A 17,500-nucleotide genomic window follows, 5' to 3' on the forward strand; every position below is an offset into this window, starting at 1 on the left:
ACGTCATTCACTTAAACTTTCCTACTTGCTAGATTTGACCAATCTTCCATAGCCTACGTGCACAAGTATTTTTAGTAGAACTACTGATCTTCATTATCTCCTTGCTTGTTGACATCTAATCATGTATGGTATTATTTCATGATCGCTAAACGTTTGATTCTTTTTAATGTTGTCATCAGTTAAAGGGACACCAGGCAACGTTTTCGTGTTAATTAATCATCTTCGTAAGTCGGTATATGGTTAAATGACTCATTACGGGGCGAATGAAGGCTCTCTCGCCCGCCCCTACTGCCTGTAGGAAGAATATCCCACTTGCAAGTTCGGTGCATCCTACCCGCCGACTGAAGCAGGATCAGTTTACAGCACAGAGGCAGGCTAATGAAACGCTAGAGATTGTTGCAAACTTGTGTATAATGGCAGAGCCGGCGAAGAAGCAGCAAAAACCCTTGACAGAAGACGCAAAGAAAAGGAAAAGAGCTTCAGACCGAGCGAGGGGGAGTTTCATAGAGAAAAAGCATCAGGCTTGCCTGGTGTCCCTTTAACTTCATTCAACTGCGCTTGTAGGCGCTGCCATTCAGTTGTGGACGTTCGTAAATTGCGTTTATAGGCGGAGAAAGGCAGAGAAAAGCGCAGTTTACACTAAGGATTGAGCGATTGATAAATACGACGGGAACTTGGGTCTGACAGCGTTTGCAATGTGCGGTTTGTCCATGACGCTAAAAACGCTACGTTCGCAAATGTATGTACATCTGGCCCTGAGAGCCAAAGGAAAAAGCCCCAGAAAAGAACATCATAGCTACAAGAACATCAGTTCTGTTGTGGTTCTGCTTTGCTGTGTGTCTGGGCCAGAGTGCCTTGCACCATGGAGTTTATGTCGACACATACAGCCTAGTGTTACATAGCCAAGTCTCTGTCGTAGGTCATGGGTCTTCTAACAGGACAATAACCCAAAACACACAGATGAAAGCATCACAAAATGGGCCAGGAACAAAGAATGGACAGTTTTGAAGGATGAGTCTAGACCTAAATCCTATTGAACATCTCTGGAAAGAGCTGAGACGCTTAGTCTGCAGAAGGCACCTGCATTCTGCTGGCTGCCACTTGTGAGGTATACCATTACCAGTCACTAGCCATCCTTGTGTTTGGCCCTCATCTCACTCATCTCACCTGAAGTCCCATCCCAATGACTGCCCTATCATCACCTATTGCTGTCCCCCTGCCCAGATTCCTGGCCTGCGCAGCCTAACGACCCACTACTTGCCTTATGACAACTCCTAATCCCCTTGGACAATTCACTTCCTACACTGGACTTTTTGAACTTTCTGACACTAAATAAGATTCATGCATTATCATACTGGATATGTAACCATCCCACCTCTTTGTGACATACACCTCAGGTGGCTTTAAACACCATGTTCTTTTCACTACACCTAACTAACTTATTCATCTATCATGTAAACAGACCTTACTGTCCTGTACTGACCCTAGGCAGATGGGTCAGGCCCTTGAGTCGTGGATCTGCTCGAGGTTTCTTCCTACATGTATCTCCAATTCTAGGGAGTTTTTCCTCGCCCCTGTTACTCATGGGCCTTCTCTGATTGTTGAACACTCTGTAAAGCGCCATGAGACATGTGCAATGTTTTGGCGCTCTATAAGTGATATTAAATTGAAATTGAAATTTCAAATTGTTTCGTTGTTTTTTTCATGGAATGGTACCAACAATTTCAGACACTACTGTAAGGGTTTAATTCTGTAGTCTTCAGGGTGTGCTTTCTGTTTGAGAATGCGAACTGAAACATTTTAATGTTAAGAGAGCTCCAAAGCTAGATAGATCATCCCATGTGTCCGGTATGGGTCAGTTTAGACCATTAGATCCCATTCTCTTTCCCTCCACCTCCTTCAGTGCTCCCCTGCAGACTTTATTAAAGCATTACTGTGTAATCACATTCACCCTCAAGAGAATAGAGGGATTGTGTTAATGATCGTACTAAGCATTGAATGCTACTTTTGCATCACACACGTACAGTGTCCTGGTGAATAGAACAGTCTGAGCTATCAATCACTTCATACTTGTGTTTCTTTCATTAATAACATTGAATGTAAGGTGATTTGTTGTCCTTGTACACTTAGCTGGGGAATGACATCTTGGGTTGATAAAATCAATTGATAAAGCATTCCATTATTAGATGGGCAACCACGAGAAGCCCATCCCTGTGGAAATTAAGCTCGTCCTTCAAAAAGAAGTGCTCATGCTAGCTACAGAATCGCTCACTAGACCTAAGGTCTCACCTCTTGCTATATGCATAATATCTCACAAAGCTTCAATCTAGTCTAATGTGAGGGAGGATTTTGAAACCGTAAAATTTTCTGTGGTTGAATTAATGAAACAAAGAGGCTGCTGAAAAGAGGGCACTGGAAATGTGTGTGGAATCTGTAATTATCCATTTCCCGCGTGCAGAAGCTGGAGTGTTTCAAGGCTGCGTAATAACCAACACAACAACCTGTGCAGTATGGGGAGGGGGCTGGGACGGAAACACAGCAGCTCAGTGGAGAGAGTGGCATAAAAGGACTGTTCCTCACAAAAAAAAGAAAAGAAATAAAGAAAGAAATATGTGTCAAGGAGCTCTGCTGATTTCTTAGATTTGATGATACGTGGGTGACAGCTGTGGGTGGCAGATTTCGTCTGCCAGAGCTTTTGGTACTCAGAGGTACAATTTGAAATATGCTAATAATTCACAAGAGAAGAGAGACCAGAGGACATCAATTAAAGACATCAGGAAGGCAGATAAAGGCTCTAATCAAGGATGTTTGTTGAATGTATTTTCTCATCCTAACTTAACTAATGTCATAAAAATAATGTTACTTCAGAGATTGTGAATGTAATGCAGAGTGAGAAAGTTAACAGTGTAATATACTCATGTTAGCCCTTGGGGCCATAGTCATCGTTCTGTTTGAGTTGATAATTCCAACTCTACAGTAATTTCCTCAGTATTAGCGGCAACCAATGTATAAACCTCGGTTAATAGTCGTGAAATTACGGGTAATAGTGACTAGTACTGCCATAGTAATGGTGGCTGGTGTTGTTGCTCTGGTATTGCGTTCTTTTGTGTGAAATGTGATGTGGTGTACAATATAGATAAGCCTCTTTTGTCTCTCCTCTCCTCCAGATCAGCAAGACGCAACTGCAAACCGTCAAGGAGCGTTTCCAGTCCTTCCTCAGCGGAGACACACAGATTGTGGCCGATGAGGCGTTCATCAATGCCGTCCAGAGCTACTATGAGGTTGATATCACCTAATCGTACATGTTATTAACCACTGTTGCAAATTTCCGATTTGTCACTGAAAAATGTGTAGTAGCAGATTTTAATGGATTGTCCTACATCCGATTATGTTATGTGGTAAGATGTGTTTTTTAAGGCTCAGATGATAAGCTTCTTTTTGTGCTTGAAAGCCAGGACAAGATGAACAGACGACTAGATGTTATTCAACAAGCACACAGACTACAGTAATGACATAAAATATATCACGATGTGCAGTGCAATTTCTTTTGGTTATATTGTACTCATTTCAGATGGATTAGTTGAAATTCACCAGGAACATTGGGCAATAGCTCAAGTAGGAATGGATCAGTGTTGGTTGCCTCTTCTGACAGAGATGATGTTGTGCTGCGACTCATTACCCTGTCAGGAGCATTTTTGCATAGATTTGTTCCATTGCTATCCGCGCTAATGTCCATTTCTACTCCAATTGTATCTCCAATTGTTACTATATACTGAGCAGGGAGAGGTGGAGGTCATTGAGAAAGAGGGGGGAGGGAAAAAGAGAGAGAGAGAGAGAGAGAGAGAGAGAGAGAGAGAGAGAGAGAGAAGTGGGGGGAGGGAAAAGAGGGAGACAGAGAGATAGAGAGAGAGAGGGGGGAGACTTTCTCTGCCAACCTAATCAAGCTGGCCATTCTGAGAGCCCAAAGTCACTGATTGAAATTTTGCATTATTCAGATCTAGCTAAAGCCGGCTCTCTCAATTCAATTAAAGTCCTAATGCTCTTTAGTGAGTGCAGGATGTTCTCTGCCTGCCCGCTGCTTCTCACCTGAGAGAGCAGGAGAGCAAAGGGCCACAGCCCTGCACTGGGACCTTCCAGTGTCCACTCTCCCTACTGGGCGGGACCAATTAGATAATGATGCTAAGACCATGAACTCTCTGTTTCGACGGCTGTCAATGCTCACTGATTTGCAAAAAAATACTTGCACCAGTGTGTTGGTCAAGCCTGTCAGCTTTTCAGCAACACACACAAAAAAAGTGTCATGGGAACAACATTAGCTGGTTATATTGGCGAAATGGGGGCCATTGTGTGCATTAAGTGCATTTTGATATCAGAACATGTATTGTAAACAGAAAATCAGAACAGACCATATTAGGTTTAATCTCCACCATTTTTAATTTCTTCCAGTGGCTTCTCTTTTGACTAAGCAGACATTGTCAATGTGTTTTACAGTCACTGATTAAAATGTAATGTCTTTTAGCTCACGACGTGATGACCCATAAAGGAAATTGCTTTGGGTAGAAGAGTGTTGGAGGGAAATAAGAAACGTATGCTTTTGAGATTGTGTGAACACATAACAGCTTCTTACAGTTGACTGAAATTGAAAAAATAAACTCTTTCCCATCAAAGAATGGAAATAACTGGTTGAAATGAAAAGATAGTTAAAGTCTGAACTCCCACTTTCAGTTTCCTGCTGCTTGACATTACTTAAAGAGAAAAAAAAACTTTCAATACAACACAATGTGATAAAAAATGCCTCTTCTTTGCTTTTCCTTGACCTCTCAAGCGCACATCTAGGTAATCTTTGGAAAGCTTTTTATGTGTGTCACTCAGAAGTGGCCCTGTGAATGTTTTCACTGCTGTTTTGCAAGTGACCAACAAATCCATTGAGGAGACGAACCAGTTTGTACTTTTAATGACTTTGGGACGCTGTGTGAAATGTACATATAAAACAGAATTTGATTTGATTTGATCTGTAAAGAAGCGGAGGTATTTATTAAACTGTGAAAACCTATGTGGACGAATAATGCACCAATAGAACAATAATGCTCCTCAATGTGAAATGCGAAAAATTTTAGGTATTTCAACATCTATTTTATAGTACATAATATCATTAAAATATTCAGAATCCTGAAAAATCTTTGTAAACAAGGAACAGGGCTGAAGTGAGATGGGGTGAGGGGTACATTGGTGCCTATGGAAAGGCATCTTGCATCTGGAAAGGCAGAATTTGGAATCTGGAAAGGCAGAATTTATGCTCAATGGTACAAGTCATGAGCAACATAAACCATCCAGGTGTTTGTTCAGATGCAACATGCCATCCAAATGTCCTTTTTAGGGAAAACTTTGAACATTTCAGGAAAACAATACCAAACTGCATTCTGCACGTATTTCAATGACTCTATAATAGAGTCCAAATGCTAAGTGCCTCTCTGCAGACTGAAGCAGCTGAAGTTCTAGGCAAATCAGGCAAGAATGGGACAAATCCTTCTCAAAACTCCAGCAGAGTGGTGAACATGCCCCTGCCCCAAGTTTTTGGAGATGCATTGTGAGGATGACATTCTACATGAACATACATCTTTTTGGAGATGCATTGTGAGCATGACATTCTACATAAACATACATCTTCCAAAAACAAATTGCTTTGTTTGAAAAATTGCTTAGTTGCCTTAACTAAATATAGGGCTTACATGATTTGGAAATTATAGCATTCTGTTTTTATTTATATTTACACAGGTTCACAACTTTTGAAACAGTATTGCATGTTAAGTATTATTTTTTCCAGATGCGTTTCAATTTCATCGAAGCCGGTTCACATTTTTCAGCAGTATGTGTGTTAAACCCATGCCCTTGGTGTTAGTGTGACCTTGTGTGACATTGCTTGTTGGTGTGACCTTGTCTGGCCTTGGTGCTGTTATCCTTGACCGGATGAGTTTGAATGTGGCTCTGTCCTTCACCTGTCTAGGTGTTCCTGAAGAGTGATCGCGTGTGCCGCATGGTGCAGAGCGGTGGCTGCTCGGCCAACGACTCGCGCGAGGTCTTCAAGAAGCACATCGAGAAACGTGTGCGCAGCCTCCCCGAGATCGACGGCCTGAGCAAGGAGACGGTGCTCAGCTCGTGGATGGCCAAGTTCGACACCATCCACCGCGGCGAGGAGGACCCGCGCAAACACCAGCAGCGCCTGACCGCCAGCGCGGCCTCCGAGCTCATCCTCAGCAAGGACCAGCTCTACGAGATGTTCCAGTCCATCCTCGGCATCAAGAAGTTCGAGCACCAGCTGCTCTACAACGCCTGCCAGGTGAGGGAGTGCCCTGCGCTCCAACTGCACGAGGGGTCGGGGACGGCGTACGTCTTCCTCTGTTAGCAGAGCGGAGTGTGTGTCTGTCAAGGAACACAGGGAGCTTGTTGTGCTCGTGGAAACCATGCAGGTGCTGGCAGCAGTGCTACATGTTGTTGTTGCGTGTTGTTTATGTCTGGGAGGAAAATCGACAGTAATTCAATTTGAAACTCAGACAAATGAGATTGTGTGCATTTGCCATTTGTTTTTTGCTCCATGGCAGTCACTGCTGTTGCATATCCCCAGATCTTACTCTGAGTATGTTACATAGAAGCACCAGCAAATATAATGAAATCACATGCTCAGTTATGTCTGTTATTCTCTGCTAGCCAGCTAATTAAATGGAACATCCTCTGTAAATGGTTGAGAAACATGGATTGAAAGCATTGTGAAATAGGCACTAATCCTATCAAACCAGGATATGGTTCATAAATAATCATATACTGTATAGGGCTGGTAGTTTGCAGTGTCCATTTTCTCTGGATCCATATAGTGTGTGTGTGTGTGTGATTGCTGTGTCTTGTACTTTATCTGAAATGAAAGATTGTGCTTTGGGAGTGCAGTTTTGCAGTAGTGCCATCCAAGAGGACTAGAGATGCACGGATGGGCTATTATTTCAACCGTAACCGTCATCCATCCACCATCCATCCGCACCAACGTTTTTTGACCAATTTTTAAAACCGCACCCGCCCGCCATCCGCTGGTTGTTTTAATGTATATGGGTGATGCGTTTGATTGGTTCAACCGCCACCCGCCCGAATTTAATTAAAATATTATATTTCTTCACGTCATTTGCCCGATCCACGGTTTAACCACGGAGTCCGCGGCTGTAACCGCGAACCGCGCATCTCTAAAGAGGACATAGAGGCTAGAGAGTGCACAGCGAACGGGAGGAAATAGAGGTTGTTACTTGGCTGCTATACGCGCCCTCACTGACACTGAGTAGAGAGCGGTCAGATCGAACAGGGCTTCCAACTGACCTGTCAGAGGCTGATCTCTGATTTGGCTGATATCCGATTGGAAAATGGGTTAGGTGGTTGGACGTGGTAGGCGCTAGGCTATATAGCTGGCAGATTGCATCTGAATGTTTACAGTGAATGCTCACAGCATATAGCCCAAGTGAGGGGACACTAACAAATGCTGACATGTATCCATCTTCAGATGGACGGATGGGGAGGTGACCCGTGCTCAGACCTGAACACTAGGAAGAGAGTTCAATGGATGTGGATTTAGAAGAGCTGCATGCTGGGTAGGGCCGAGGATGGGACTGAGAGCTCTAGTGATGACCGCACTTATGACGGAATGGATTAATGATGCTGGGAATGGGCTGTGTGTGGGGCCAGTGAGGAGCTTATAGACCCTTTCAACAATCAAAACAAAAACAATGCTTATTACACGGCTCTTCATAGTGCTGCAGAATGCTCCATTCACTTGAATGGGCCTTCCCAACGTTCGTCGGGAAAATGGGCTTTGTGCTTCTAAGTCAATTCTTTCATATCACTACGCAAGGATTGGAACTTCATTCAAAAGTGAAAGCAGACGGTTGATCAGCTGTGTTCTAAAGAATGTTTGATTCAAGTTCAGCGTGTGTTGTTGCGAACTATTTGTTTCTCAGCAAAAGCCATGATGAAACGGTAACAAATAGGCTATAGCCTAGGCTATGTAGGCTAAAGAGTCATATCGTGGGGAGTTTATTGTGTCGTTTTGGTAAGTAGCCGTGTAATAAGCGGGATAATGTATAGAACGCCGGTCATTGTCGCGAGATAGGTCCCTTCAGGGCGGAACAAGACCCCTCCGCTGCGCAATGACCGGCGTTCTATACATTATCCCTTACTTGCACGTTCTATTTGGTTCCCAATCGACTTCCTCTGCATTAAGATAACATAGTAGAACATAGATAACATAATAGAATGTTAAAACGGAAGCTATGATGCTGTTAATGGAACTCTTTTGAAAGGGTCTATAAACCCGTGTACTGTGGCCAGCTGAAAGGTAGAAAGGAGAGTCTGTCACATTGATTCGTGAAGTTGGAGAATTGCTCGATACTTACTGTAAACTTATATATACCCTATAGGGTTTTATTGATAAGAGGATTGTTCAGTAGTTATCAGCTGCGCGATACTCATGATAAAGCACAACTGTGCCAGGTACGCCCTCAGGGTGGACAGAGGAGACAGGAGCGTAGCAGCCCTCAGGGTGGACAGAGGAGACAGGAGCGTAGCAGCCCTCAGGGTGGACACAGGAGCGTAGCAGCCCTCAGGGTGGACACAAGAGCGTAGCAGCCCTTGTGTTGTACTGTGAGTCGGAGCACCTTTTTCCTGCTCCCCAACATATGCAATCATGCGCAGTGTGCCAGACAGTAGCAGCCTAAAGAGGGAGAAAAACGAGAGCACATCTTCCTGCTTCAATTCAAAAGGCCCACACCCAAATGATCTCCGGCATTGTGCGGATGACTCATGACAGACTCTGCACAGTGCCACTGAAATCAAATGCTCAAGGGGAGATGTGTGAGATGGGGAGACATGGGGCGTTGTACTGTCCTGACTGGTGCAAGCCATCATATTTATGTTGGGGGAAAAATAATCTGTTGGAAAGTCGCCTGCCTTTCCCACTGCCAAGGAACGGTTTAATCCGGTTTATTCAGTTAACATGCCATTTTGATTAGGCTTCCATTGACTGGCAGACCCCCCTGTCCGCACATCTAATGCCAATAACTTTGTTTCCTCAGCAACAGAACAGTGAGAAGAATCAGTGTGTCTGTCCAAATGAGCGGCTCTGGGGGGAACACATTAGTATGTGACAGAATGGGAAAATAAAAGCTGTATAAGAAAGACAAATGGCTTAGTTTAATACATTTATAGCTTGTGTTGTGTACACTGCCAAATTGCTCGCTGTGACAGAATCATTAGGGTTCAATGTATGGATTCATTTAGAGCAGGGGATTGATTAATGGTCAATAGGTCATTGCCGAGGGATTTAGTGTGAAATTGCTTCACCAGTATGAAATAATACCAGCAAATGTCAGTGGATTGACAGTTTGACTGACTGATGACACATTAGGGAACTGTGTGTGTGCGTGTGTGTCTGTATGTGTGTGTGTGTGTGTGTGTGTGTGTGTGTGTGTGTGTGTGTGTGTGTGTGTGTGCGTGTGTGTGTGGAGGGATGGTTATATTGGTCACTCTTAGAACAGACTGAGTTCTAAGAGTTATTCAAAGAACTATTAAGGAACCTTTTTCCCCACAGTAATAGCTTGCCTTAAAATACAGGTGAAGTATAACATGGCTTTGGATCTGACCATTTTTTTTTGTGTGTGTTTGGCTTTGACCTTTAACGTGTGCTTCTGCTCTGATGCACCATGAAAGGGTCCCTTAGCTGCGCTACAGCCAGCAGACCAAAGCCGAGGGTTGAGTTCATCAGAAGCAAACCAAAACCGAACTGGAGTGGCCTTGCCTCCACACTCCGACTCTCTGGGGAGATAACATGCTCTTGCCCTTTCTGCTTCAGCGTGAAAGGAAAATGCTCATGATCATGCTCTCCCCTACACTACATGGGTGATCATGCTCTCCCCTACACTACATGTGTGATCATGCTCATGCTCTCCCCTACACTACATGGGTGATCATGCTCTCCCCTACACTACATGGGTGATCATGATCATGCTCTCCCCTACACTACATGGGTGATCATGCTCATGATCATGCTCTCCCCTACACTACATGGGTGATCATGCTCATGCTCTCCCCTACACTACATGGGTGATCATGCTCATGCTCATGCTCTCCCCTACACTACATGGGTGATCATGCTCTCCCCTACACTACATGGGTGATCATGCTCATGCTTGCTCTCCCCTACACTACATGGGTGATCATGCTCATGATCATGCTCTCCCCTACACTACATGGGTGATCATGCTCATGCTCTCCCCTACACTACATGGGTGATCATGCTCATGCTCTCCCCTACACTACATGGGTGATCATGCTCATGCTCTCCCCTACACTACATGGGTGATCATGCTCATGCTCTCCCCTACACTACATGGGTGATCATGCTCTCCCCTACACTACATGGGTGATCATGCTCATGCTCATGCTCTCCCCTACACTACATGGGTGATCATGCTCATGATCATGCTCTCCCCTACACTACATGTGTGATCATGCTCATGCTCTCCCCTACACTACATGGGTGATCATGCTCATGCTCTCCCCTACACTACATGGGTGATCATGCTCATGCTCTCCCCTACACTACATGGGTGATCATGCTCTCCCCTACACTACATGGGTGATCATGCTCTTGCTCTCCCCTACACTACATGGGTGAGAACTCATTTTTTTAACTCAACCCCACAGAGACAGAGCTTCCACATTGGCTGGTACAACAGCCCCTACCAGCTCTCTCCCCCCACAACGCCAGCTTCTCAGCTGTGCCACCAACCCCAATTACGCTGCCACCACCACCTCCACCACCACCACACACACACACACACACCACCACCACCACCACCACACACACCACCACCACCACCACACACACACACACACACACACCACCACCACACACACACACACACACCACCACCACCACACACACACACACACACACCACCACCACCCACACACACACACACACCACCACCACCACACACACACACCACCACCACCACCACCACCACCACACACACACACACCGCCACCACCACACACACACACACACACCACCACCACCACCACCACCACCACACCACACACACACACAGCACCACCACACACACACACACACACACCACCACCACCACCAACACACACACACACACACACACAACACACACACCACCACCAACACACACACCACACACACACACACACACACACCACACACCACACACACCACACACACACACACACACACACACACACACACACACACACACACACACACACACCACCACCACAGGAGTAGAGGCTCACCCACTGGAGCTCCCGTGGTGACCCCTCCAGCAGTAGTCACGACCTCAAAGCTAACAATGCAAATAGCTTGGGGGGAAATATGACAAAGCAAAGCTCTGGGATCTGTGTGTAGCCACCTAGCGACGCCAGCGCAGGCATCGTCTCAACAGCACGGCACCGATCACATTGTGGGTTACATGATACTATACCAGAGGTTGATCACGCTGGTGAATGTGATTTTATTGAGTCGGGGGGTTGTCTGAATGATAACAGAAAGAAATTGGATTTCTGCCACTCGCACAGCTACTGTATGTGTGCTGTCCACACTGGTGGTGTTGTGTGGGTGTTGCTTTTTTGAAATACCAATATGGATGGACTGGGTAGGACATTAAGCTTGTTATACGGCAGAACCACACATTGGTTTCAACGCTTCAGCACTTGTTGCCAGGGTGGTGATAGCTTGAGAAGAGAGAGAGAGAGGAGAGAGAGAGAGAGAGAGAGAGAGAGAGAGAGAGAGAGAGCGAGAGAGAGAGAGAAAGGGAGGGCAAATATGTTTACAAGGAAAGGTGTCTCTCCAGTTTGGAAGATGGATTGGCCAAATATTGAAGAGAGACAATACTGTAACTGTGAAAGCACACACCCAGAGAAAGAAAGGCAGACAGTGAGACTGAGAGAGAGAGAGAGAGAGAGAGAGAGAGAAAGAGAAAGGAACAGAGCATAACCAAGAAGATGAGTGACAGCAGAGGACAATGTGAGCAAAAACAGAGTTGAAAAGGAGACAGAAAGAAGAAAGTAGAGACAGCGAGAGAAAAGGCAGAGTGATAAGAAGTGAGAGAGAGAGAGAGGATGGAGAGAGAGAGAGAGGATGAGAGAAAGAGAGAACATGGAGAGAAAGAGAGAGAGGGAGGATGGAGAGAGAGATAGGATGGAGAGAAAGAGAGAGAGAGGATGGAGAGAGAGAGAGAGAGAGTGAGAGTGAGGATGGAGAGAGAGAGAGTGAGGATGAAAGAAAGAGAGAACATGGAGAGAAAGAGAGAGAGGGAGGATGGAGAGAAAGAGAGAGAGATAGGATGAAGAGAGAGATAGAGAGAGGATGGAGAGAGAGAGAGAGAGAGAGAGAGAGAGAGGGTGCGGTGGGCGGGTGAGTGCACTGCTTCAATCAGCATGACTAATTCAGAGCTGCCATGAGACATTCATCTTCATCAGGCCACAGCAGCACAGAGCCTCTCTGCTCAGCCCTAATGCAATCACAAGCCACTCGAGGGCCCATAGCACGGAGCCCGCCCGCCCGCCGAACAACATCCATGCAGGTAAATATTGATGGCCAGGAGCCGAGAAGCGCAGACGCGTGGAGTGAAGTCGACAGGCCCCATCGCCACTCCCGTATCACTGCGGCCCCAGGAGCCTAGCTGTGCGCCCAATATCCCGGGTGACAAATGGACGTTGGGTCCACTCAAGTGAGACAAGTAGGCATAAGCAAGGAAGCTAGTCACTCAACATTGCGTGATGTATCATTATAAATGTGTTGGAAGCCTAGCTGCTAGCACTTGCTATAACAGTGCTAAATTTACTGGATTGGGTCCAGTCTACAGAAAAGGCTTTGTTTAGGTCAATCGGTGAGCATGGACCGTGCTGTACTGTACTTCCCTCTGGATGAAAGGGTCCACTAAACAAAGTGATGTTCCCTGTTCTATGCCGCTTAGAATGTGAACACACACACACACACAGACACACACACACACAACCACTTACAGAGCATCAGCTCAGTCTTAAATCCTGCATACATACAGACAGTGGAGCCACTAGCACTCTAGATTCTCTCTAGTCACTGGGTCGACCTTTTATGAGTGGGTCATCCAACAGCTTTGGGGATTAAAGGAAGAACAGCATTTGATTGCAAACTTCCATATTGCTGAAGTACCTACAGTACCTCATTTATGAAACAAAACAGGCCCACGTGTAAACAACAACAGAGTGGCAGAAAGTAAATAAGTAAGGAAGTAAGTAATTTTTATTTATAAAGCACATTTAAAGCAGTGCAAAACTGACCAAAGTGCTCTACAGTGACTAGCTGGAATGAAAATAGATAAATAAATAAAAGCACGCAGTGTACAGTTGCAACACTGGCATTCCAATAGACAAAAAAGAAAAACATCTGCACACAGTGTACAGTTGCAACACTGTCAGCATTGATTAATAAGATACATAAAGTGAGCTAAGAGCAATTTAGATACATAAAGTAATTAAAACAGTGTCTTAAAGGAAAGAAGAAGCTAAAAACTAAGGGGCAAAGGCTAAAAGTATACATAAAGTACAATAAAAGCAAAATAAAAGATCTAAGAGGCAAAGGCCAATGTATATAGGTAGGTTTTAAGTCTAGATTTAAAAGCAGCAGTCGGGAGCAGATCTGATATCGGGAGGTAAACAAATTTCAAGAGGCGTGGAGCTGCAATTTCAAAAGCACGATCCCCTTTTTGCTTCAGGCGGGACCGGCCAACATGGAGAAGATCTTTGTCAGTAGACCTGAGGGGCCTGGATGCAGAGAAATGCTGTAGCATGTCTGAGATGTATATAGGGGCCTGGCCATGGAGGGACTTAAAAACTAGAAGGAGCATTTTAAACTGGATTCTAAAACAAATAGGGAGCCAGTGCAGAGAGGAGAGGACAGGGGTGATGTGTTCCTGCCTCTTGGTGCCTGTTAAAAGCCGGGCAGCAGCGTTCTGCACCAACTGCAGGAGGGCAAGCTGGTTCTGGGGAGGCCAAAGTAAAGTCGTTACAGTAATCCAGCCGAGATGTAATAAATGCATGGATAACTGTTTCAAAATCTTTAAAGGACAGCGAGGGCTTGAGCCGGGTGATCACTCTCAGCTGATAGTAGCTATTTTTTATGACAGCATTAATCTGCTTTTTAAAACACAGGTCAGGCTCAAAGATAACCCCAAGGTTTATTTTTGCAGAGGACAGAACACAATGTACTTGTGATTTAATGTAAACATTTTTTTGTTTTTTCGAATATAAATTAAATTAAAATATTTCTTTTTTTTTTTTAGTATTTAGTTTCATGTTTGGTATGTTGTCATGATTTGTCGAGGAAATCAACAGTTGATTAACTGCACTCTCATTGCATTATGACTTACATTATGAGTCTGTCATTCATCGTGATGTAAGTTATGAAATGCTTCTCTGTGGAGGCCTAGTCATAACTCATGAATTGCATTCTATTGTTTGTGGTATTACCTCTTCATGGTGAGTTAGGTACCTCATGTGCAGAAGAGTTAGTATATCGAAATATAGCCATACGTCAGGACACATGACTAATGATTTCTCTAAACATGGTTGTTGTTTTTCAAGAAGGAAATGATTTGAAAAAATGTCTGTATGTAAATGTAGAATAGATGAATAGGCATTGGATGGCAAAAGGCAAGCAGGGCTGCTTATTGATGGGCATGCGGAGTCTGAAATGTAATTGTGCTGCCTGTAATGTATTCATGGGGAGAACAGCTGATGGGAGAGGGTGTTTAAAAGCCCAGTCTGTTTACTGTTTCCATGGCAGCAGAGCACGGGCAGACAGGGTAGACAAAAGGGTGTGTGTGTGTGTGACGTGTGTGAAGTGTGTGACGTGTGTGTGTGTGTGTGTGAGAGAGTGTGTGTGTGTGAGCATGTGTGACGTGTGTGTGTGTCTCTGTGTGTGTGTGTCTGTGTGTGTGTGTGTGAGTGTGTGCGAGCGTGTGTGTGACGGTGTGTGTGTGTGTGTGTGTGTGTGTGTGTGTGTGTGTGAGTGAGTGTGTGTGTGTGTTTGGTTTGTATGTGAGATGTGGTGTGTGACGACGTGTGTGTGTGTATGTGTGTGTGTGTGTGTGTGTGTGTGTGTTTGGTGTGGATGTGAGATATGGTGTGTGTGTGTGTGTGTGTGTGTGTGTGTGTGTGTGTGTGTGTGTGTGTGTGTGTGTGTGTGTGTTTGGTGTGGATATGAGATATGGTGTGTGACGGTGTGTGTGTGTGTGTGTGTGTGTGTGTGGATGTGAGATATGGTGTGTGTGTGTGTGTGTGTGTGTGTGTGTGTTTGGTGTGGATGTGAGGTATGGTGTGTGTGCAGTGTTGCCAGATGCCAGCAAGGTTTTCCAGCCCAAAACCCCGTCAAAAACCGTGAGAATGCACAAAAAAACGCCCAAATTTGCTTTTGCTTGTTTCTCATTTAAACACATTGAAATCATTAACAAGCTTTAAAATTACCCATTTTTCGAGCCTATCCAATTTCAATCAATATTGATTGATTAATATCTAATATTCAATCAAATGAACGCAAAAGTAGGCTACACGGACGTCAGACTATTCTTCTATAAGCTTATGTTACGGAAAATAATGCAATAGGCTAAACGTAGACTATCAATGAGTCTGTTTGTGTCAATAGACGCTTGGAACAAAAGCATTCAGTAGGCTAGCCTAACATAAAAACATTGAGTGGATATATGAACATACAAAATAGCCTAACGCACAACATTTCAATTATTTATAATAGCAACATGACATGCATATTCATGTATAACATTAGATGAAAATCGCATTGATTATAGAACAGGGGTGTTGACTCTTTGCAGAGGCAGTGCGTTCATAACTGGTGGACCAACTCTAGGCTACACAAAAAATATTTTCATAGGCCTACCCCAAATGTAGGCTAAAGGCTTGAGTTAAACTTCTGACAGTCTGACACCTGTGATTTAGAACAATTAATTAATACCTAGGCGCTGTATATTCCCTGAGACAGGCAGTTAGGCCTAGAGTTTTCATGAAAATGGCTCGGGGTCAAAGGTCATACGGAATCGATTAATCTGCACTAATTTTTTTAATCAGTTATTTTTTCTCAAATTAATTAATCGAAATTAATCAGTTATTTTGACAGCCCTACTAATAATATCTAATAACAGGGCTCACTTTGGAAAATGCCATAATTCTCATTTCAGTGTCGGTTCAGGTCTGAGGAAGGGAAGACAGCTTCAGAAATACTGTAGCTATCTTATCCATGCTGCTGTGCATCTCCAGTGATTTAAAAACACTTAGAGAGCGGGGGTGGGGGTGGGGGGGTACAATCCATTCCGCTGCTCACGCCTGGGGGGTTTTGGCTTTGATTGGAGGATTGGGTTTGGGATTGGGGCATGCGTGTGGGATGTTTGGGATTAATTATAATCTGAATCCTGGAGTGCAGTGCTGTGCATGGCCAGCTCGGCTCAGTGGGAGCTGCGTTGCGCTGCGCTGCGCTGCGCTGCGCTGCGCTGCGTTGCGTTGCGTTGCGCTGCGTTGCGTTGCTACACACGTCACTATGACCAAAGGTCAACGTCAACAAGAGAGAAAAGGGAAAAGAGACAGACAATGAGAAGTAAGTGCTATAATGGAGAGAGGAGAGAGATGCATGCAGAGAGCAGAGAGAGAATGAGAGAGAGAGAGAGAGCGTAGGAGAGAGCAGGAGAAAAGAGAGGGTAGAGTGGAATCTCGTGTCTAGACCTTCCGCCTTCTCAGGCCCATTGTCTGACACGGCCATCTAGGAATAACTCTGTGCTCGGAACCCTCCTCGCGTTATGGACGGGCTGTAGAGGCTCTTCTGTTTCTCCCCACCCTCACTCAGGAAGCCACATTCAGCTCTCTCTCTCTCTCTTGCTCTCTCTCTCTCTCACTTGCTCTCTCACTTGCTCGCTCTCTCTCTCTCTCTCACTTGCTCTCTCTCTCTCTCTCACTTGCTCTCTCTTTCACTTGCTCTCTCACTCTCTCTCTCACTTGCTCTCTCTCTTGCTCTCTCTCACTTGCTCTCTGTCTTACTTGCTCTCTTGCTCTCTCTCTCTCTCTCTCTTGCTCTCTCTCTCTCTCTCTTGCTCTCTCTCTCTCTCTCTCTCTCTCTCTCTGTGTCTCTCTCTCTCTCTCTCTCTCTCTCTCTCTGTGTCTCTATCTCTCCTCCAGCTCCCTCCCTCCCCAAACTGTCTTTTGTGCCTAAAATCATTTCACATTACAGATCTCACCCCAGAGCCAAAAGGCAATCAGACGGGCGCCTGCGCTGGGGCCTGTGCAATAATTAGGTTGCCTGTGCGAGTTCAGAGACCGCGCTCTCAGCGGAGGCTGCTGGGCTCCGTTCCCGGATGTGGTGCGGCGCGGCCGATCTCTAAGGTTTCGGAGTGCGGCT

General features: G+C 45.0%; 1 protein-coding gene across 1 annotated transcript in view; it reads left to right on the top strand.

Annotated features, from left to right (window-relative positions):
* Positions 1-17,500, top strand: part of cadpsa (Ca2+-dependent activator protein for secretion a) — a 136,570-nt gene that overhangs the window by 21,867 nt on the left and 97,203 nt on the right. The window contains exons 3-4 of the mRNA XM_048255721.1: positions 3,168-3,281; positions 6,005-6,337. Coding sequence (XP_048111678.1) covers positions 3,168-3,281; positions 6,005-6,337 — 447 coding nt within the window. The remainder of the gene's footprint in view (positions 1-3,167; positions 3,282-6,004; positions 6,338-17,500) is intronic.

Source organism: Alosa alosa, chromosome 10 (assembly GCF_017589495.1).
Source record: "Alosa alosa isolate M-15738 ecotype Scorff River chromosome 10, AALO_Geno_1.1, whole genome shotgun sequence".
NCBI lineage: Eukaryota > Metazoa > Chordata > Actinopteri > Clupeiformes > Clupeidae > Alosa > Alosa alosa.